Here is a 23981-nt window from a genome sequence, read left to right on the forward strand (position 1 = left end):
GAGCCCTGCATAATGACCTCCAGCAGGCCACAAATGTGCATGTGTCTGCTCAAACGGTCAGAAACAGACTCCATGAGGGTGGTATGAGGGCCCGACGTCCACAGGTGGGGGTTGTGCTTACAGCCCAACACAGTGCAGGACGCTTTTCATTTGCCAGAGAACACCAAGATTGGCAAATTCGCCACTGGCGCCCTGTGTTCTTCACAGATGAAAGCAGGTTCACACTGAGCACATGTGACAGACGTGACAGTCTGGAGATGCCGTGGAGAACATTCTGCTGCCTGCAACATCCTCCAGCATGACCGGTTTGGCGGTGGGTCAGTCATGGTGTGGGGTGGCATTTCTTTGGGGGGCCGCACAGCCCTCCATGTGCTCGCCAGAGGTCGCCTGACTGCCATTAGGTACCGAGATGAGATCCTCAGACCCCTTGTGAGACCATATGCTGGTGCGGTTGGCCCTGGGTTCCTCCTAATACAAGACAATGCTAGACCTCATGTGGCTGGAGTGTGTCAGCAGTTCCTGCAAGAGGAAGGCATTGATGCTATGGACTGGCCCGCCCGTTCCCCAGACCTGAATCCAATTGAGCACATCTGGGACACCACCTCATCAGGAGCATGCCCAGGCGTTGTAGGGAGGTCATACAGGCACGTGGAGGCCACACCCACACTACTGAGCCTCATTATGACTTGTTTTAAGGACATTACATCAAAGTTGGATCAGCCTGTAGTGTGGTTTTCCACTTTAATTTTGAGTGTGACTAAAAATCCAGACCTCCATGGGTTGACATATTTGATTTCCATTGATCATTTTTGTGTGATTTTGTTGTCAGCACATTCAACTATGTAAAGAAAAAAAGTATTTAATAAGATTATTTCATTCATTCAGATCTAGGATGTGTTATTTTAGTGTTCCCTTTATTTTTTGAGCAGTGTGTGTATATATATATATATATATATGTATGTAAAAAAATGATGCCAGCTGATTCATGATTTCAACTGGCTGAGAAATGCTGCCTGCCTCCCTGTTTGTCTCGTGTGGACTCGTTTATTACTATGGGACAGCTGGAGGTCGAATTTGAATACTGAAAACAGAGACAGACAGGAAGGTTTATATAAATCTCTGCTGTTGAAAACTAAATGTTAGTCTAAAATAAATGGTAGATAATGTCTAGATGCTTTTTATAGTGGAGATCAACTTTATAAATGACCTGTCAGGGTAGATGAGACGGTGGATTCAGCAGTCAGATGGAACAGAGTAAATAGGCATTTTAACTTCATAAATTTAGCCGCTGGTAACTTGTGGAATAGACACAGGCTGGAATGTGTTTCAGGATTAGACCGACTCGTTGTATAAAACTAGACATGTTCGCCTGGTCTTCCCGATATCTACTAAGGTGTGAGACAGGCCGTTCATACAAGGACCTGTACATACAAAGTATTCAGACCCCTTGACCTTTTCCACGTTTTGTTACATTACAGCCTTATTCTAAAAAAAATTAAAAAATTTAAATCATCAATCTTTAAAATTTTTTTTTATGTAGCCTAACTAGGCAAATCATCAGTTAAGAACAAAAATTAAATATCACATTCACTACCGTTCAAAAGTTTGGGGTCACTTAGAAGGTCCTTGTTTTTGAAAGAAAAGCATATTTTTTTTGTCTATATAACATTAAATTGATCAAAAATACAGTGTAGACATTGTTAATGTTGTAAATGACTATTGTAGCTGGAAACGGTTGATTTTCTTTTTAATGGAATATCTACGTGGGGTACAGAGGCCCATTATCAGCAACCATCACTCCTGTGTTCCAATGGCACGTTGTTAGCTAATCCAAGTTTATAATTTTAAAAGGCTACTTGATCATTAGAAAACCCTTTTGGAATTATGTTAGCACAGCTGAAAACTGCTGATTTAAAGAAACAATAAAACTGGCCTTCTTTAGACTAGTTGTGTCTGGCGCATCAGCATTTGTGGGTGCGATTACAGGCTAAAAATGGCCAGAAACAAAGACATTTTCTTCTGAAATTCATCACTTTTCTTGTTCTAAGAAATGAAGGCTATTCCATGCGAGAAATTGCCAAGAAACTGAAGATCTCGTAAAATGCTGTGTACCATTCCCTTCACAGAGCAGCGCAAACTGGCTCTAACCAGAATAGAAAGAGGGGTGAGAGGCCCCGGTGCACAACTGAGCAAGAGGACAAGTACATTAGTGTCTAGTTTGAGAAACAGACGCCTCACAAGTCCTCAACTGCCAGCTTCATTAAATAGTACCCGCAAAACACAAGTCTCAACGTCGACAGTGAAGAGGCGACTCCAGGATGCTGACCTTCTAGGCAGAGTTCCTGTGTCCAGTCTCAACGTCAACAGTGAAGAGGCGACTCCAGGATGCTGACCTTCTAGGCAGAGTTCCTGTGTCCAGTCTCAACGTCAACAGTGAAGAGGCGACTCCAGGATGCTGACCTTCTAGGCAGAGTTGCAAAGAAAAAGCCTGATGCTGCCACCACCATGCTTCACCATATGGATGGTGCCAGGTTTCCTCCAGATGTGACGCTTGGCAATCAGGCCAAACAGTTTTGGTTTAATCAGACCAGAGAATCTTCGCCTTTACAGTGCAAAAGTATTCATCCCCCTTGGCGTTTTTTCCTATTTTTGTTGAATTTCAACCTGTAATTTAAATAGATTTTTATTTGGATTTAATGTCATGTACATACACAAAATAGTCCAAATTGGTGAAGTGAAATGAAAAAAATACTTATTTAAAAAAGAAAGAAAAAACTGAAGTGGTGTGTACATATGTATTCACCCCTTTGCTTTGAAGCCCCTAAATAAGATCTGGTGAAACCAATTACCTTCAGAAGTCTCATAATCAGTTAAAGTCCACCTGTGTGCAATCTGTGTCACATGATCTCAGTATATATACTCCTGTTCTGAATGGCACCAGTGTCTGCAACACCACGAAGCAAGGGGCACCACCAAGCAAGCGGGGCCATGAAGACCAAGGAGCTCTCCAAACAGGTCAGGGATAACGTTGTGGAGAAGTACAGATCAGGGTTGGGTTATAAAAATAAAAAAAATCCCTAAACTTTACATCCCACGGAGCACCATTTAAATCCATTATTAAAAAATTGAGAGAATATGGCACCACGACAAACCTGCCAAAAGAGGGCCGCCCACCTAAACTCACGGACCAGGCAAGGAGGGCATTAATCAGAGGGGCAACAAAGAGACCAAAGATAACCCTGAAGGAGCTACAAAGCTCCACAGTGGAGATTGGAGTATCTGTTCATAGGACCACTTTAAGCCATACACCACAGAGAGCTGGGCTTTATGGAAGAGTGGCCAGAAAAAATACATTGCTTAAAGAAAAAAATAGGCAAACACGTTTGGTGTTCACCAAAAGGCATGTGGGAGACTCCCCAAACATATGGAAGAAGGTACATTGGTCAGATGAGTCAATTTTTGGGGGATTTTTCGCCATCAATTTTTCGCCATCAATGAAAATGCTATGTCTGGTGCAAACCCCACACCTCTCATCACCCCGACGTCACCATCCCCACAGTGAAGCGTGGTGGTGGCAGCATCATGCTGTGGGAATGTTTTTCAACCTCCAGGGACTGGGAAACTGATCAGAATGATGGATGGCGCTAAATACAGGGAAATTCTTGAGGGAATCCTGTTTAAGTCTTCCAGAGATTTGAGACTGTGACAGAGGTTCACGTTCCAGCAGGGCAATTACCCTAAGCATACTGCTAAAGCAACAATCGACTGGTTTAAAGGGAAACATTTAAATGTCTTGGAATGACCTGGTCAAAGCCCAGACCTCAATCCAATTTAGGATCTGTGGTATGACTTAGATTGCACCAGTGGAACCCATCCAACTTGAAGGAGCTGGAGCAGTTTTGCCTTGAAGAATGAGCAAAAATCCCAGTGGCTAGATGTGTCAAGCAAGTTGAGACATACCCCAAGAGACTTGTAGCTGTAATTGTTGCAAAAGGTGGCTCTACAAAATATTGACTTTGGGGGGGATGAATAGTTATGCACGCTCAAGTTTTAGTTTTTTTGTGTGTCTTAATTCTTGTTTGTTTCATAATAAAAACATATTTTGCATCTTCAAAGTGTTGTGTAAATCAAGTGATACAAACCACAAAAAACTCTATTTTAATTCCAGGTTTTAAGGCAACAAAATGGGGAAAATGCCAAGTGGGGTGAATACTTTCGCAAGCCACTGTAGGTGCCTTTTGGCAAACTGTAAACGGGCTGTCATGTGCCTTTTTCTTGATGAGTGACTTCCGTCTGGCCTGTCCACCATAAAGGCCTGATTGGTGGAGTGCTGTAGAGATAGTCACTCTGAGAACCTTCCAGAAGGACAACTATCAGGTTCTTTGTCACGTCCCTGACCAAGGCCCTTCTCCCCCGATTGCTCAGTTTGTCCGGGCGGCCAACTCTAGGAAGAGTCTTGGTGGCTCCAAGCTTCTTCCATTTTCAAGAATGATGGAGGCCACTGTGTTCTTGGGGATCTTCAATGCTGCAGACATTTTTTGGTACCCTTCCCCCAGATCTGTGTCTCAACACAATCCTGTCTAAGAGCTATATGGACAATTCCTTCGACCTCATGGCTTGGTTTTTGATCTGACATGCACTGTCAATTGTGGGACCTTTTATATAGACAGGTGTGTGTGTGGCTTTCCAATCAATTGAAATTACCATTGGTAGAATCCAATCAAGTTGTAGAAACATCTCAAGGGTGATCAATGGAAACAGGATGCACCTGACCTCAATTTCGAGTCTCATAGCAAAGGGTCTGAATACTTATGTAAAGAAGGTACTTCTGTTTTTTAGTTGTAATAAATTGACAAACATTTCTCAGCCTGTTTATGGTTTATTGTGTGTAGATTGATGAGGAAAGAAAATAAATATAATGTAATCAATTTTAGAATAAGTCTGTAACGTAACAACGTGGACAAAGTGAATGGTTGTGAATACTTTCTGATTGCACTGTAGCTAGACTTGACCGCCTGGTCTTCCTGGTAGCTAATTAGGTCAGACAGGAAGTCCCACCATCACTGCACATTTACAAACATTCTCTAGTCAGAACATTCTGGTTTGATGTTGATGATGTGTGTGTTCTTATGTACCAAATATGCCAGGTGTTGTTGTGGGGGAAGGCCAGAGGGGGGAGGAATATTTTTTTATCCCTACGTGGAGCAGACGTTTGCTACCAAGTTTCTGCCGTATCACGACAACAGTCTAGGTTATCAGTGCTGATGTTTGGGAGTCTCTGCCATGTACATCGGCTGACATTACGTGGCCTTCTGATTGCAAGTCTGCATAGAACTATTGATTTTGTGGATATAAAAATAGTATTTTTATTTATTTATTTTTTAACATTTTGTGTTTTTCCTCCAGCCATGCAGCAGGTGCTGGATAACCTGAGAGACATGCCTCCCACCACGGGGGCCAAAGACATCGACCTCCTCTTCCTCAAGGGAATCATAGAGAGCCCCATAGTCCGCTCCCTCGCCAAGGTAACATACACACTCCATCATATCATCAGTTAAGAGAGTAGAGAAGGAGGGGAGAGGAAGAGGCACTCAGTGCCACCATATAAATGTCTCCTCCGTCTTGTCAGAACGGACTGTACCAATAACGGCCATGAGTCAAACAACAGCAGTCTGGAACGTTTTGGCCACGAGTGTTTGAATGTATGGTATGGCCAATTAGCCAGCCAGTCTGCCAGTACACGGCGCAACTGGCCAGCAATTATAGTTGCTTGCAACCAAGTTGTTTGTTGGTTGCTTGGGGAACCCCCCCCCCCCCCCCTGCAACCAATAAGCATCTCATCTGCAACTTTGTGCAACTAGTTGCAAGCAACAGCCAATCAAAACAAACACTTTTGTCACATGATCCATTTGAAGGTTTGGAATTCCGACCCAATTGTCATGTCAACACAGCTGTTCGTGCTGCGCAGAACAACCCGCAATCAGGGTTGACAGAACAGAGACTAACACAACAGGAATTGTATACAAGTTATTTGTACATGGTTTAGCAGTCAATACATGTAATTTCGAAGAGAAGCCAAACCTCTCCTTGACCAGTTTCAACTGAAATTGTCCACCATGAACTGTGCTAGCTTGGTTAGCTCGTTGTTAACTAGCTAGGTGTTGGTGTTTGCCGTGTAATTTTGGCTAGCTAGCTGTGTTGGTGTTTGCGATGTCCTTTAGGCTAACTAGCTAAATTGTACAGGCTGCATTTCTACGGTGTCCTTGCTGTCACTATAACCAAACCGTTGGGTGAACACATTAGTGAAACCACGACGTAATGCAGCAGATGACATGGGTTGAGTTTAGAATTCTCAAACCATCCGCTTCAATTTGATTGGCTGTTGCGTGCAATTTTAATCACATTTGAGTTGCTTCATGTAACCAACCGCAAAGTTGCTTGAGATTACGTCACTTGCAACTAGAATTGCGTTAAAGTTGCTTTGTGTAAGTAACCCCAGCCTAAGTCTCGGTGGGGACTGCCGGGTGCATGGGGTTAACAGCTGCACATCTATGTTTAACACTGCAGTGAAATGTCATCTACAACGTGTTTCAGAGGGCCAGCCATGTCACAGAGTCTGTAGAGGCCAGGGGCCTAATGCCTAATTTATAAACCGCAGTGGTGTTAAAGTACTTAAGTATAAAAACTTTACAATTGAAGCAGTTTTTGTGGGTGTCTGTCCTTTACTTTAAAACCTGTTTCTGCACCTGGGCTGTATGGGTGAGAGGGAGTGTGGACAGTACACTGTGCAGTTGTCCCCTTGGTCGTATTTGATTCTATTTTTTTCACTTTTGTAGTGGTGTAAAGTACTTTAGTACTTTTAAAGTATTTTTACAAAAGTTTTTTGGGGGTGAATCTGTACTGTATCTGTAAAAATAATCATATTTTTGACAAATTTTACTTCACTACATTCCTAAAAAAATGTACTTTTTACTCCATACATTTTCCATGACACCCAAAAGTACTCATTATGTTTTGAATGCTTAGCAGGGCAGGAAAATTGTCTAATTGACACACTTATCAAGAGAACATTCCTGGTCATCCCTACTGCCTCTGATCTGGAGGACTCACTAAACAGAGAACATCCCTGGTCATCCCTACTGCCTCTGATCTGGCAGACTCACTAAACAGAGAACATCCCTGGTCATCCCTACTGCCTCTGATCTGGAGGACTGACTAAACAGAGAACATCCCTGGTCATCCCTACTGCCTCTGATCTGGCAGACTCACTAAACAGAGAACATCCCTGGTCATCCCTACTGCCTCTGATCTGGCAGACTCACTAAACAGAGAACATCCCTGGTCATCCCTACTGCCTCTGATCTGACAGACTCACTAAACAGAGAACATCCCTGGTCATCCCTACTGCCTCTGATCTGACAGACTCACTAAACAGAGAACATTCCTGGTCATCCCTACTGCCTCTGATCTGGCAGACTCACTAAACAGAGAACATCCCTGGTCATCCCTACTGCCTCTGCTCTGGCAGACTCACTAAACAGAGAACATTCCTGGTCATCCCTACTGCCTCTGATCTGGAGGACTCACTAAACAGAGAACATCCCTGGTCATCCCTACTGCCTCTGATCTGGGGGACTCACTAAACAGAGAACATTCCTGGTCATCCCTACTGCCTCTGATCTGGAGGACTCACTAAACAGAGAACATCCCTGGTCATCCCTACTGGTCATCCTACTGCATCTGATCTGACAGACTCACTAAACAGAGAACATCCCTGGTCATCCCTACTGCCTCTGATCTGGCAGACTCACTAAACGGAGAACATCCCTGGTCATCCCTACTGCCTCTGATCTGGCAGACTCACTAAACAGAGAACATCCCTGGTCATCCCTACTGCCTCTGATCTGGCAGACTCACTAAACGGAGAACATCCCTGGTCATCCCTACTGCCTCTGATCTGGGGGACTCACTAAACAGAGAACATTCCTGGTCATCCCTACTGCCTCTGATCTGGAGGACTCACTAAACAGAGAACATCCCTGGTCATCCCTACTGGTCATCCTACTGCATCTGATCTGACAGACTCACTAAACAGAGAACATCCCTGGTCATCCCTACTGCCTCTGATCTGGCAGACTCACTAAACGGAGAACATCCCTGGTCATCCCTACTGCCTCTGATCTGGCAGACTCACTAAACAGAGAACATCCCTGGTCATCCCTACTGCCTCTGATCTGGCAGACTCACTAAACGGAGAACATCCCTGGTCATCCCTACTGCCTCTGATCTGGCAGACTCACTAAACGGAGAACATCCCTGGTCATCCCTACTGCCTCTGATCTGACAGACTCACTAAACAGAGAACATCCCTGGTCATCCCTACTGCCTCTGATCTGGCAGACTCACTAAACGGAGAACATCCCTGGTCATCCCTACTGCCTCTGATCTGACAGACTCACTAAACGGAGAACATCCCTGGTCATCCCTACTGCCTCTGATCTGGCAGACTCACTAAACGGAGAACATCCCTGGTCATCCCTACTGCCTCTGATCTGGCAGACTCACTAAACGGAGAACATCCCTGGTCATCCCTACTGCCTCTGATCTGACAGACTCACTAAACAGAGAACATCCCTGGTCATCCCTACTGCCTCTGATCTGGCAGACTCACTAAACGGAGAACATCCCTGGTCATCCCTACTGCCTCTGATCTGACAGACTCACTAAACGGAGAACATCCCTGGTCATCCCTACTGCCTCTGATCTGGGGGACTCACTAAACAGAGAACATCCCTGGTCATCCCTACTGCCTCTGATCTGGCAGACTCACTAAACAGAGAACATCCCTGGTCATCCCTACTGCCTCTGATCTGGCAGACTCACTAAACAGAGAACATCCCTGGTCATCCCTACTGCCTCTGATCTGGCAGACTCACTAAACGGAGAACATCCCTGGTCATCCCTACTGCCTCTGATCTGACAGACTCACTAAACGGAGAACATCCCTGGTCATCCCTACTGCCTCTGATCTGGGGGACTCACTAAACAGAGAACATCCCTGGTCATCCCTACTGCCTCTGATCTGGCAGACTCACTAAACAGAGAACATCCCTGGTCATCCCTACTGCCTCTGATCTGGCAGACTCACTAAACAGAGAACATCCCTGGTCATCCCTACTGCCTCTGATCTGATGGACTCACTAAACGGAGAACATCCCTGGTCATCCCTACTGCCTCTGATCTGGAGGACTCACTAAACAGAGAACATCCCTGGTCATCCCTACTGCCTCTGATCTGACAGACTCACTAAACAGAGAACATCCCTGGTCATCCCTACTGCCTCTGATCTGGAGGACTCACTAAACAGAGAACATCCCTGGTCATCCCTACTGCCTCTGATCTGGAGGACTCACTAAACAGAGAACATCCCTGGTCATCCCTACTGCCTCTGATCTGGAGGACTCACTAAACAGAGAACATCCCTGGTCATCCCTACTGCCTCTGATCTGGCAGACTCACTAAACGGAGAACATCCCTGGTCATCCCTACTGCCTCTGATCTGGCAGACTCACTAAACGGAGAACATCCCTGGTCATCCCTACTGCCTCTGATCTGACAGACTCACTAAACAGAGAACATCCCTGGTCATCCCTACTGCCTCTGATCTGGCAGACTCACTAAACGGAGAACATCCCTGGTCATCCCTACTGCCTCTGATCTGACAGACTCACTAAACGGAGAACATCCCTGGTCATCCCTACTGCCTCTGATCTGATGGACTCACTAAACAGAGAACATCCCTGGTCATCCCTACTGCCTCTGATCTGGAGGACTCACTAAACAGAGAACATCCCTGGTCATCCCTACTGCCTCTGATCTGACAGACTCACTAAACGGAGAACATCCCTGGTCATCCCTACTGCCTCTGATCTGGAGGACTCACTAAACAGAGAACATCCCTGGTCATCCCTACTGCCTCTGATCTGGAGGACTCACTAAACAGAGAACATCCCTGGTCATTAAAACGTGTTTAATTGTTTTATTTTTTTGTACCGTCTTTGAAATACAAGAGAAAGGCCATAAGGAGTAGTGTGTTTGTTTGTTGTGACATGCTGACATCTGGTGGACATTTTACACTAGGTTCACTTTTCACAGGGAAAAAACTGACCAGGGCACGCATAAATTAAATCAGGCTTTATTTCTACAGCATGGAATGCAACACAATGTGCTTCATAGGGAAAAAACAAATAAAACCTGAAATATTTAATATTTACTACACAACAAATGAAAGAACAACAATAACTGAATGACTAAAAAGCACCCCAAGGAAAATCTCAACTTAAAAGCTGTTTTAAGATCTCTTTTAAATATGTCCACAGTTTCAGCCCCCCTCAGGTTCTCTGGCAGGCTGTTCCGGGGGCAGAATAACTAAACGTTGTCTCTCCATGCCTCTTGGTCCCCCTCAGGTTCTCTGACAGCCTATTGGTACCCCTCAGGTTCTCTGGCAGCCTATTGGTCCCCCTCAGGTTCTCTGGCAGGCTGTTCCAGAGGCCGGGGGCAGAATAACTAAACGTTGTCTCTCCATGCCTCTTGGTCCTGGGCGTTGGGATAGTTAAAACCTGAACTAAATACTGTGTGTATTAATGTGTGTCTCTGCAGGCCCATGAGAGGCTGGTGGATGTGAAGCTGGAGGCTGTGAGAGACAACAACCAGCAGCTGGTCTCAGAGATCCTAGACTCCCTCACAGGACTGAGTAGTAGAGACGCCTCCGCCGAGGAACTAGCCAACATCCTCCAGGAACCACACTTCAAGGTACCCAAACACACACACAGTACCGTTGAGCTGTTAGAGCTAGCCTGAAAGTAGATTAGAGAATGACTGTCCTGTCAGAGCTGTTTACAGCAACAATCACCATATTACTCCTGAAGTCTCTGTCTCTCTGCCTCGCTGTCTCTGCCTCGCTGTCTCTGCCTCGCTGTCTCTGTCTCTCTGCCTCGCTGTCTCTGCCTCTCTCTCTCTCTCTCAAGATTCAATTAATTTCTATTTGCTTTATTGTCATTATGTAACAATGTACATGTTGCCAAAGTTTTCTTTGGAGATTTAACATTATTATTATAATAATAATAATCTCTCTCTCTCTGGTTGGAACTACACTACATGGTCAAAAGTATGTGGACACCTGCTCGTCGAACATCTCATTCCAAAATCACAGGCATTAATATGGATTTGGTTCCCCTTTGCTGCTATATCAGCCTTCACTCTTCTGGGAATTCTTTCCACTAGATGTTGGAACATTACTGCAGGGATTTGCTTCTATTCAGCCACAAGGCCATTAGTGATGTCAGCACTGATGTTGGGTGATTAGGCCTGGCTCGCAGTCGGGGTTCCAATTCAACCCAAAAGTGTTATATGGGGTTGAGGTCAGGGCTCTGTGCAGGCCAGTCATGTTCTTCCACACAGATCTTGACAAACGATTTCTGCGTGGACCTCGCTTTGTGCACAGGGGCATTGTCATGCTGAAACAGGAAAGGGCCTTCCCCCAAACTGTTGCCACAAAGTTGGAAACACAGAATTGTCTAGAATGTCATTGTATGCTGTAGCGTTAAGTTTTCCCTTCAATGGAACTAAGGGGCCCGAACCATGAAAAACAGCCCCAGACCATTATTCCTCCTCCACAAAACTTTACAGTTGTCGCTATGCATTGGGACAGGTAGTGTTCTCCTGGCATCCGCCAAATCCAGATTCGTCTGTCAGACTGCCAGATGGTGAAACGTGATTCATCTTTTAAGAGAGTGATTGTTCACTGCTCCAGAGTCTAATGGCGGTGAGCTTTACACCACTCCAGCCGACGCTTGGCATTGCGCATGGTGATATCAGGCTTGTGTGCGGCCATGGCAACCCATTTCATGAAGCTCCCGACGAACAGTTCTTGTGCTGACGTTGCTTCCAGAGGGAGTTTGGAACTCAGTAGTGAGTGTTTCCTTTATTTAACTAGGCAAGCCGGTTAAGAAAAAATTCTTATTTTCAATGACGGCCTAGGAACAATGGGTTAGATTTGTACCTTGTCAGCTCGGGGATTTGAACTTGCAACCTTCCGGTTACTAGTCCAACGCTCTAACCACTAGGCTACCCTGCCGCCCCAACCGAGGACAGGCGGTCTTTACACGCTTCAGCACTCGGCGGTCTCGTTCTGTGAGCTTGTGGCCTACCACTTCGCGGCTGAGACGTTGTTGCTCCTAGACGTTTCCACTTCACAATAACAGCATTTAAAAGTTGACCGGGGGGCAGCTCCGGCAGAGCAGACATTTGACGAACTGACTTCCTATGACGGTGCCACGTTTAAAGTAACTGAGCTCTTCAGTAAGGCCATTCTACTGCCAGTGTTTGTCTATGGAGATTGCATGGCGGTGTGCTCGATTCTATAGACCTGTCAGCAACGGGTGTGGCTGAAATAGCTGTATCCACTCATTTGAAGGGGTGTCCACATACTTTTGTGTACAGTATCGATCAGTCAGGCAGGACACAATGTGGGCTTTCTGATGGTGTCAAGTTACCTCGATATTACTAAAGGTGTCCTGTAGGGGTCTATTTTGGGACCTGTCCTCTTTGCTATTTATATACGGTCTATCTGCAAAAACCTGTAACATTCATCTGTATGCAGATGACACTGTTGTGTACGCTAATGGCCTTACGGCTGACCAGACTGCAGTCTGATTTTGTCACCTAGCAGAAAGTCCTTGTTGATTTTTAAAATTGGTACTTCATGCGTTACAAACTAAATGTATGATGTTTTGTAATTCTCGTAGAAATACTTCAGATGGTTTACACATTTATGCATTGGATGGTTCTTTCATCGAGCAGGTTCCTGCCTAATAAATATCTGGGCTTTTGGATTGAAAATAATTTGACCCGGATGAGCTAGTTTAAAGGAAAAATTCCACCACGAAAATATATTTTAGTATTTGTTTCATTAGTCCATTGTTGACATCGTCCCAAAATGTTTTCAAGATATGTAACTTTCAAAATACATAACTCATCCCTGTATGATGCATTTACCATCACATGGTTCTGTATGTCACTGGACTAATGAAACAAATACCAAAAGAAGCTGAGATTTTAAAGTAGTCTTCTTTTTATATAAATAGATTATGCCTCTCCCTAAACAGCAGGAAGGAGATTGTACAGTCAACTCCTTCTGCCAGTTCTTGACTATGGTGACACCATTCATGGGAGTGTAGCAGCCACTAATCTTAAACCATTGGATGTCGTCAGTCTACCGTGGCGTCCTTCACTTTATCACAGGTGACACCATTCATGGGAGTGTAGCAGCCACTAATCTTAAACCATTGGATGCCGTCAGTCTACCGTAGCACCCTTCACTTTATCACAGGTGACAGTTTTAATATGCATCACTGCATCCTGTATCAGAAGGTTGGCTGCTCCTCCTTAAAGTCCTGTACATCACTTCATTACTCTTTCTGTTGACAAAGCTCTACTATACAAGCTTCTGATGCTCCTCACGTCACTGTTAAAACCCGTTCACAGGGATGGTGAACCCTCGAGGTTCCACTAGTACGTACCGATTTAGAAAAGCCTTCAGAACGTCATACATATTGACTCTCTGATGCCTCTACGGCAGTTAGAGCTGTGACTCTCTGGTGCCTCTATGGCAGTTAGAGCTATGACTCTCTGGTGCCTCTACGGCAGTTAGAGCTGTGCCTCTACGGCAGTTAGAGCTGTGACTCTCTGGTGCCTCTACGGCAGTTAGAGCTGTGACTCTCTGGTGCCTCTACGGCAGTTAGAGCTGTGACTCTCTGGTGCCTCTGGCAGTTAGAGCTGTGACTCTCTGGTGCCTCTACGGCAGTTAGAGCTGTGACTCTCTGGTGCCTCTACGGCAGTTACAGCTGTGACTCTGGTGCCTCTACGACAGTTAGAGCTGTGACTCTCTGGTGCCTCTGGCAGTTAGAGCTGGGACTCTCTGGTGCCTCTACGGCAGTTAGAGCTGTGACTCTCTGGTGCCTCTATGGCAGTTAGAGCTGTGACTCTCTGGTGCCTCTACGGCAGTTAGAGCTGTGACTCTCTGGTGCCTCTACGGCAGTTAGAGCTGTGACTCTGGTGCCTCTACGGCAGTTAGAGCTGTGACTCTCTGGTGCCTCTATGGCAGTTAGAGCTGTGACTCTCTGGTGCCTCTACGGCAGTTAGAGCTGTGACTCTCTGGTGCCTCTACGGCAGTTAGAGCTGTGACTCTCTGGTGCCTCTATGGCAGTTAGAGCTGTGACTCTCTGGTGCCTCTATGGCAGTTAGAGCTGTAATACTGAATGTGTTTAAGGAGAACTGCAACTGTTTGGATTTAATCATTGTTTTTGTGGTGTTGGAAGCCGTTGTGTTAATTTATATTATTATTATTATGAAGAAATTGTTGTCCTCAGGGCACCATTGTAAATGAGACCCTGGTATCAATTGGTTATAATAATATGTCTTTGACTCTCTCTCTCTGCCTCTGCTACTTGCCCCTCCTAGAGATAAAAAACAAAAATGCCTATTCTGTCTGGACCAATGAGAAACTGCGGCCTGAGGGGGGCTATGTCCCTGGTCCAATGGGAGTGGAGGGGTCAAGTGGGGGAGGTAGACACACATTTCTGGGTTAGGGAGTTCTATCATGTGTGAACCAGATCTGTACTGATGCATGTTGCTGCTCTCTCGGTCTCTCTGTCTCTCTCTGTCTCTCTCGGTCTCTCTGTCTCTCTCTGTATTTCTGTCTCTCTCCGTCTCTCTCTGTCTCTCTGTCTTTCTGTCTCTGTTTTTCTCTGTCTTTCTCTGTCTCTCTCTGTTTCTTTCTGTCTTTGTCTTTCTCTGTCTGTTTTTATCTGTGTCTCTCTGTGTGTGTGTGTGTGTGTGTGTGTGTGTGTCAGATATTCATCCTTTGATATGGCTGCTCTGCAGGTGAGAACTTAACAGTCTTGTTCCTCCTTTCCTTCCTGTGGGACTGATTCATGATTGTATTTCCTGCATGCTACTTTTGGTCTTAAACATGCACTGGTTGTGAAGAAGTGTAGTCTACTTGTGAAGAAGAGCTGTGATTGGTTCATATACACTGGAGGGGCAGTTACCCAGTAGGTTGTGTGTTTCTCTCTTGTCAGTTGGTAGTAAATCAATGAGTGTTGCTGCTTGACTACGACATGATGAAATAGTGTTGTTGAGGAGGAGGGTGTGGAGACGGCTCTGTGTGATATGTTGAGGAGGAGGGTGTGGAGACGGCTCTGTGTGATATGTTGAGGAGGAGGGTGTGGAGACGGCTCTGTGTGATATGTTGAGGAGGAGGGTGTGGAGACGGCTCTGTGTGATATGTTGAGGAGGAGGGTGTGGAGACGGCTCTGTGTGATATGTGGATGATGAGGGTGTGGAGACAGGTCTGTGTGATATGTGGAGGAGGAGGGTGTGGAGACAGGTCTGTGTGATATGTTGAGGAGGAGGGTGTGGAGACGGCTCTGTGTGATATGTTGAGGAGGAGGGTGTGGAGACGGCTCTGTGTGATATGTTGAGGAGGAGGGTGTGGAGACGGCTCTGTGTGATATGTTGAGGAGGAGGGTGTGGAGACGGCTCTGTGTGATATGTTGAGGAGGAGGGTGTGGAGACGGCTCTGTGTGATATGTGGATGATGAGGGTGTGGAGACAGGTCTGTGTGATATGTTGAGGAGGAGGGTGTGGAGACAGCTCTGTGTGATATGTGGATGATGAGGGTGTGGAGACAGGTCTGTGTGATATGTTGAGGAGGAGGGTGTGGAGACAGGTCTGTGTGATATGTTGAGGAGGAGGGTGTGGAGACGGCTCTGTGTGATATGTTGAGGAGGAGGGTGTGGAGACGGCTCTGTGTGATATGTTGAGGAGGAGGGTGTGGAGACGGCTCTGTGTGATATGTGGATGATGAGGGTGTGGAGACAGGTCTGTGTGATATGTTGAGGAGGAGGGTGTGGAGACAGCTCTGTGTGATATGTGGATGATGAGGGTGTGGAGACAGGTCTGTGTGATATGTTGAGGAGGAGGGTGTGGAGACAGGTCTGTGTGATATGTTGAGGAGGAGGGTGTGGAGACGGCTCTGTGTGATATGTGGATGATGAGGGTGTGGAGACAGGTCTGTGTGATATGTTGAGGAGGAGGGTGTGGAGATGGCTCTGTGTGATATGTTGAGGAGGAGGGTGTGGAGACGGCTCTGTGTGATATGTTGAGGAGGAGGGTGTGGAGACGGCTCTGTGTGATATGTTGAGGAGGAGGGTGTGGAGACGGCTCTGTGTGATGTGTTGAGGAGGAGGGTGTGGAGACGGCTCTGTGTGATGTGTTGAGGAGGAGGGTGTGGAGACAGCTCTGTGTGAAATGTGGAGGAGGAGGGTGTGGAGACAGCTCTGTGTGATATGTGGAGGAGGAGGGTGTGGAGACAGGTCTGTGTGATATGTTGAGGAGGAGGGTGTGGAGACAGCTCTGTGTGATATGTGGATGATGAGGGTGTGGAGACAGGTCTGTGTGATATGTTGAGGAGGAGGGTGTGGAGACAGGTCTGTGTGATATGTTGAGGAGGAGGGTGTGGAGACGGCTCTGTGTGATATGTGGATGATGAGGGTGTGGAGACAGGTCTGTGTGATATGTTGAGGAGGAGGGTGTGGAGATGGCTCTGTGTGATATGTTGAGGAGGAGGGTGTGGAGACGGCTCTGTGTGATATGTTGAGGAGGAGGGTGTGGAGACAGGTCTGTGTGATATGTTGAGGAGGAGGGTGTGGAGATGGCTCTGTGTGATATGTTGAGGAGGAGGGTGTGGAGACGGCTCTGTGTGATATGTTGAGGAGGAGGGTGTGGAGACGGCTCTGTGTGATATGTTGAGGAGGAGGGTGTGGAGACGGCTCTGTGTGATATGTTGAGGAGGAGGGTGTGGAGACGGCTCTGTGTGATGTGTTGAGGAGGAGGGTGTGGAGACGGCTCTGTGTGATGTGTGGAGGAGGAGGGTGTGGAGACAGCTCTGTGTGATATGTGGAGGAGGAGGGTGTGGAGACAGGTCTGTGTGATATGTTGAGGTAGAGGGTGTGGAGACAGGTCTGTGTGATGTGTTGAGGTAGAGGGTGTGGAGACAGGTCTGTGTGATGTGTTGAGGTAGAGGGTGTGGAGACAGGTGTGTACTTGATTAACAGTGTCACGTCCTTCCCTGTCCTTGTCCCTTACCGGGCTGCAACCAGGGATCCTCTGCCTCACAAACAAACATGACCACACACTTGACAATGTCTTAGCAGAACGGCTCTATAGAAATGTGAGCCATTGTTTTCATTTTTTTATAGCGTGAGTGGGGACGTGTTCAGCTGGGGAGTGAGGTTACGAATCCAACTGTTTTACACTGTTTCCTTTCAGTGTGGTGATGTTTTTTTCTCATTGGCTTCTACTGGAATAATACAATCACTCTTCAATAATCATGTCTCTCCCTCTCTCCTCCAGTCTCTGATCGAGGCCCATGACAAAATGGCAGCTCTTTTCCAGTCTCTCTCCTTTCCAGTCTCTCTCCTTTCCAGTCTCTCTCCTTTCCAGTCTCTCTCCTTTCCAGTCTCTCTCCTTTCCAGTCTCTCTCTTCTTTCCAGTCTCTGATCAAGGCCCATGACAAGGTGGCAGCTAACTGTCTCTCTCTGTTTTTCTCTCTCTCTCCAGTCTCTGATTGTGGCCCATGACAAGGTGGCAGCTAACTGTCTCTCTCTCTCTCCAGTCTCTGATTGTGGCCCATGACAAGGTGGCAGCTAACTGTCTCTCTCTCTCTCCAGTCTCTGATTGAGGCCCATGACAAGGTGGCAGCTAACTGTCTCTCTCTCTCTCCAGTCTCTGATTGAGGCCCATGACAGGGTGGCAGCTAACTGTCTCTCTCTCTCTCTCTCTCTCCAGTCTCTGATTGAGGCCCATGACAAGGTGGCAGCTAACTGTCTCTCTGTTTCTCTCTCTCTCCAGTCTTTGATTGAGGCCCATGACAAGGTGGCAGCTAACTGTCTCTCTGTCTCTCTCTCTCTCTCCAGTCTTTGATTGAGGCCCATGACAAGGTGGCAGCTAAATGTTATGAGATGCCGTCGGAGGTGAACAGTAATGCCATGGCGACCGGCCCCCTCATGCCCGCCGACGCTGTCAGGATAATTGGCATTCAGAAGAAGGCTGGCGAACCACTGGTGAGTTAATGACTGAGTCACAAATGGCACCCTATTCCTTATATAGTGCACTACTTTTGACCAGGGACCAATAGCCGGGCTCCGGTCAATAGTGGTGCACTATGTAGGGAACAGGGTACCATTTAGGACGTCGTCTCAGACATTACCAATCAATCTGCAAGATCTGGATGACTGTTCATAGTTTGTAGTTAGCAGGTTAGGTACATGGAATATTTAAATCCCTTCTCATGCATTAACCTCCTCTCTCTGTCTCTGTCTCTCTCTCATTCTCTCAATCCCCCTCTCTTCCTCTTCTCCTCCTCAGGGCGTGACGTTCAGGGTGGAACGCGGGGAGCTGGTGATTGCCAGGATCCTGCACGGCAGTATGATCGACCGGCAGGGCATGCTGCACGCGGGCGACGTGATCAGGGAGGTGAACGGGCGCGAGGTGGGCAGCGATCCCAAGGAGCTGCTGGAGCTGCTGAGGGACTGCCAGGGGGGCGTCACCCTCAAGATCCTGCCCAGCTACCGCGACACTCCAGCACCCCCACAGGTGAGAACAGGGTCATATTTATTAGTGAACCGTAGCAAAATGTTTTACAACAGAAAACAAAAATGTTTCTTGTTGGCCAGATTTCAGGTAGGTCCCTCAGTGTCAGTTAGCTTCCATTCACATCCTAATGACAACAACATGGGTGGCTAATCATCCTCCTCTTGGAGGGACATTGGGAATGTAGAGTTTTTGCAGCAACACACCCGATTCAGTTCATTGAGGTGATTCAGCCGATTAGTAGAGTCAGATGTGTTAAAGCAGGGCTGGACCAAAAGCCTGCCCCAACAAGTAACTCTTCAGGAAGAGGGCTGGTTCCCCACTAGGTCAGAGGGGCTGTAATAATGATACTGTTAGATATTAGGAGGAGGGCTGGTTCCCCACTAGGTCAGAGGGGCTGTAATAATGATACTGTTAGATATTTGGATGAGCTCTTCAGCAGGAGGACTGGTTCCCCACTAGGTCAGAGAGGCTGTAATAATGATACTGTTAGATATTAGGAGGAGGGCTGGTTCCCCACTAGGTCAGAGAGGCTGTAATAATGATACTGTTAGATATTAGGAGGAGGGCTGGTTCCCCACTAGGTCAGAGAGGCTGTAATAATGATACTGTTAGATATTAGGAGGACGTCTGGTTCCCCACTAGGTCAGAGAGGCTGTAATAATGATACTGTTAGATATTAGGAGGACGGCTGGTTCCCCACTTGGTCAGAGAGGCTGTAATAATGATACTGTTAGATATTAGGAGGAGGGCTGGTTCCCCACTAGGTCAGAGAGGCTGTAAAATGATACTGTTAGATATTAGGAGGACGTCTGGTTCCCCACTAGGTCAGAGGGCTGTAATAATGATACTGTTAGATATTAGGAGGACGGCTGGTTCCCCACTAGGTCAGAGGGGCTGTAATAATGATACTGTTGGATATTAGGAGGAGGACTGGTTCCCCACTAGGTCAGAGAGGCTGTAATAATGATACTGTTAGATATTAGGAGGACGGCTGGTTCCCCACTAGGTCAGAGGGGCTGTAATAATGATACTGTTAGATATTAGGAGGAGGACTGGTTCCCCACTAGGTCAGAGGGGCTGTAATAATGATACTGTTAGATATTAGGAGGAGGACTGGTTCCCCACTAGGTCAGAGAGGCTGTAATAATGATACTGTTAGATATTAGGAGGAGGACTGGTTCCCCACTAGGTCAGAGGGGCTGTAATAATGATACTGTTAGATATTAGGAGGAGGACTGGTTCCCCACTAGGTCAGAGAGGCTGTAATAATGATACTGTTAGATATTAGGAGGACGTCTGGTTCCCCACTAGGTCAGAGGGCTGTAATAATGATACTGTTAGATATTAGGAGGACGGCTGGTTCCCCACTAGGTCAGAGGGGCTGTAATAATGATACTGTTAGATATTAGGAGGAGGGCTGGTTCCCCACTAGGTCAGAGAGGCTGTAATAATGATACTGTTAAATATTAGGAGGATGGCTGGTTCCCCACTAGGTCAGAGGGGCTGTAATAATGATACTGTTAGATATTAGAAGGACCATGCCCCTATCTCCTATTAAGAACCTGTTTCTGCACCTGGGCTGTACAGGTCAGAGGAAGTGTGTACAGTACATACACTGCAGTTGTCTCTTGGTCGTATTTGATTTTTGCTTTAGCAGTGTAGATTATGTTTTGGGGGGGAATCTGTACTTTACTATTGATGTTTTTGACAACTTTAACTTCACTGCATTCTTAAAGAAAATATGTACTTTTTACTCCAAACATTTCCCCTGACACCCAGAAAGTACTTGTTACATTTCAAATGCTTAGCAGGAAAAAGGTCCAATTCACACACTTCCCAACTGCCTCTGATCTGGCAGACTTGCTCATCACAAATGCTTAGCAGGACAGGAAATGGTCCCATTCACACACTTCCCAACTGCCTCTGATCTGGCAGACTTGCTCATCACAAATGCTTAGCAGGACAGGAAATGGTCCCATTCACACACTTCCCAACTGCCTCTGATCTGGCAGACTTGCTCATCACAAATGCTTAGCAGGACAGGAAATGGTCCCATTCACACACTTCCCAACTGCCTCTGATCTGGCAGACTTGCTCATCACAAATGCTTAGCAGGACAGGAAATGGTCCAATTCACACACTTCCCAACTGCCTCTGATCTGGCAGACTTGCTCATCACAAATGCTTCATTTGTAAAGGATGTCTGAGTGTTGGAGTGTGCCCCTGGCTAGCCGTACATTTACAGAACAAGAACCTGGTGCTGTCTGCTTTTCTATAGTAACAAATCATTTGAAATGATTTATACTTTTACATTTTGATACTTTAAGTATATTTTAGCAATTACATTTCATTTTGATACATATTTATAACCAAACACTTTGACTCAAGTAGAATTTTACTGGGTGACTTACTTGAGTCATTTTCTATGAAGTTATCTATGACTTTCCATCACTGTGTTTTTGAACCTGTCAGGGTGGTTGAGGGGGAGACGGGGTTGACCTGGTCCTAACCCAGAATGACAGGGCACGCAGCTGGAACTGTTACCCTGCCTGGGACACACTGGTCCTATTAATACACTTCATGGGATAACTGGGGCACTGAGGAGAGGGAGGGAGAGAGGGAGGAGGGAGAGAGGAGAGGAGGAGGAGGAGGAGGGGGGAGAGAGTGTATGAAAGAGAAAGAAAGCCTATCTGGGACAGGGCTCTCCAACCCTGTTCCTGGAGAGATACAGTCCCGTAGGACAGGGCTCTCCAACCCTGTTCCTGGAGAGATACAGTCCCGTAGGACAGGGCTCTCCAACCCTGTTCCTGGAGAGATACAGTCCCGTAGGGCAGGGCTCTCCAACCCTGTTCCTAGAGAGATACAGTCCCGTAGGACAGGGCTCTCCAACCCTGTTCCTGGAGAGATACAGTCCCGTAGGGCAGGGCTCTCCAACCCTGTTCCTGGAGAGATACAGTCCCGTAGGACAGGGCTCTCCAACCCTGTTCCTGGAGAGATACAGTCCCGTAGGGCAGGGCTCTCCAACCCTGTTCCTGGAGAGATACAGTCCCGTAGGGCAGGGCTCTCCAACCCTGTTCCTGGAGAGATACAGTCCCGTAGGACAGGGCTCTCCAACCCTGTTCCTGGAGAGATACAGTCCCGTAGGGCAGGGCTCTCCAACCCTGTTTCTGGAGAGATACAGTCCCGTAGGGCAGGGCTCTCCAACCCTGTTCCTGGAGAGATACAGTCCCGTAGGACAGGGCTCTCCAACCCTGTTCCTGGAGAGATACAGTCCCGTAGGACAGGGCTCTCCAACCCTGTTCCTGGAGAGATACAGTCCCGTAGGACAGGGCTCTCCAACCCTGTTCCTGGAGAGATACAGTCCCGTAGGGCAGGGCTCTCCAACCCTGTTCCTGGAGAGATACAGTCCCGTAGGGCAGGGCTCTCCAACCCTGTTCCTGGAGAGATACAGTCCCGTAGGACAGGGCTCTCCAACCCTGTTCCTGGAGAGATACAGTCCCGTAGGACAGGGCTCTCCAACCCTGTTCCTGGAGAGATACAGTCCCGTAGGACAGGGCTCTCCAACCCTGTTCCTGGAGAGATACAGTCCCGTAGGACAGGGCTCTCCAACCCTGTTCCTGGAGAGATGCAGTCTTGTAGATTGTTTGTTTCTCTCTGTAGGTTCTCACAGTACAGACTGTAGAGCATTGGGCTGTTGGTGATTTACAATCTGAAGATGTTGTTGTTAAACACCCCTCCTATTTCCTTTTTTCTACCTGAAGCTGTAACTATGGTAACACAGACCTTGTTTTCTAGGTGCACCTGAAACCCCACTTTAACTACAGCCCAGCCACAGACAACCTGATCCCCTGTAAGGAGGCTGGCCTGGCCTTCTCTAAAGGAGATGTTTTGCACATTGTCAACAGAGAGGACCCTAACTGGTGGCAGGTAGGTACTGCTGACCACAGAACAGCCCTTAGCTGTGTGTTATTCATCCATAATCCACAGGTCCTCATGCCTTACTGCTCAACTATATGGCTCTGCTACTACTTTCAGAGGAACGTTCTCTTAGACTCAGGGTTGAATTACTTTCCCACATCCACCCCTAGGCACTTGATCTGAAACAACTGGATGGAGAGATGCAGTGTAAGCAATATGGTAATAGGTCCGTGCTCCATCTTGCCTTCTGATTGGCTAGGTGGAAATTTTAATTAGTGATGCACGATAAATCGGAATCAGCCGATATTAGCTAAAAATGCCAACGCCACGTAAAATGTAGCGCTACACGTGCAACACAGCATTCCTAACCTAGCCCACAATGTCTTCTGTGTGGATGGAGCAGTCAACAAGTCCAGCAGTCATTTGAAAGAGTAAGAACATTTCAGAGAGACAACTCAAAGGTGAAATCCATTAGTGGCAAGATAATGGAATTCATTGCCCTTGACCATCAACCGTTCTCTGTCGTGGATGATGTTGGCTTTCGCCGACTGGTTGAGCACCGGTACACACTACCAAGTGTGCTGTTGTTCAGATGTTGCCCTACCGGAGTTACATAGTAATGGCTTCACCACATGCTATGGAACACCGTTTGGGTCTTTTCGTGTCAAATAAGATACACGTCAAATAACACTTCCACAATAACACTATTTGATAATAACACTATTTGATTAATTAAATAAGCTTTTAATTTGCCATGTAAAATAATACCGTTCTATTGGAGAATGTTGTGTGTTCTGAGTTTACAAGCCAAGCACCACCACTACTACCAGTAGCACTGTCAAAGCTGTACAAGGTTCTGAGTTTACAAGCCAAGCACCACCACTACTATCAGTAGCACTGTCAAAGCTGTACAAGGTTCTGAGTTTACAAGCCAAGCACCACCACTACTACCAGTAGCACTGTCAAAGCTGTACAAGGTTCTGAGTTTACAAGCCAAGCACCACCACTACTATCAGTAGCACTGTCAAAGCTGTACAAGGTTCTGAGTTTACAAGCCAAGCACCACCACTACTACCAGTAGCACTGTCAAAGCTGTACAAGGTTCTGAGTTTACAAGCCAAGCACCACCACTACTACCAGTAGCACTGTCAAAGCTGTACAAGGTTCTGAGTTTACAAGCCAAGCACCACCACTACTATCAGTAGCACTGTCAAAGCTGTACAAGGTTCTGAGTTTACAAGCCAAGCACCACCACTACTATCAGTAGCACTGTCAAAGCTGTACAAGGTTCTGAGTTTACAAGCCAAGCACCACCACTACTATCAGTAGCACTGTCAAAGCTGTAC

At 46.8% G+C, this 23981-nt stretch overlaps 1 protein-coding gene across 2 annotated transcripts in view; it reads left to right on the forward strand.

Annotated features, from left to right (window-relative positions):
• Positions 1-23981, forward strand: part of LOC149984803 (protein PALS2-like) — a 41569-nt gene that overhangs the window by 7549 nt on the left and 10039 nt on the right. For both annotated transcript variants that reach the window (XR_016483833.1, XM_090187136.1), the window contains exons 3-7: positions 5407-5525; positions 10660-10812; positions 18039-18185; positions 18490-18717; positions 22513-22644. Coding sequence is in view for 1 of the 2 variants with exons in the window: in XM_090187136.1 (XP_090043262.1) it covers positions 5409-5525; positions 10660-10812; positions 18039-18185; positions 18490-18717; positions 22513-22644 (777 nt within the window). In the remaining variant the exon portion in view is untranslated. The remainder of the gene's footprint in view (positions 1-5406; positions 5526-10659; positions 10813-18038; positions 18186-18489; positions 18718-22512; positions 22645-23981) is intronic.

The sequence above is a fragment of the Oncorhynchus mykiss genome, chromosome 2 (assembly GCF_057628025.1).
Source record: "Oncorhynchus mykiss isolate SJ-2025 chromosome 2, ASM5762802v1, whole genome shotgun sequence".
NCBI lineage: Eukaryota > Metazoa > Chordata > Actinopteri > Salmoniformes > Salmonidae > Oncorhynchus > Oncorhynchus mykiss.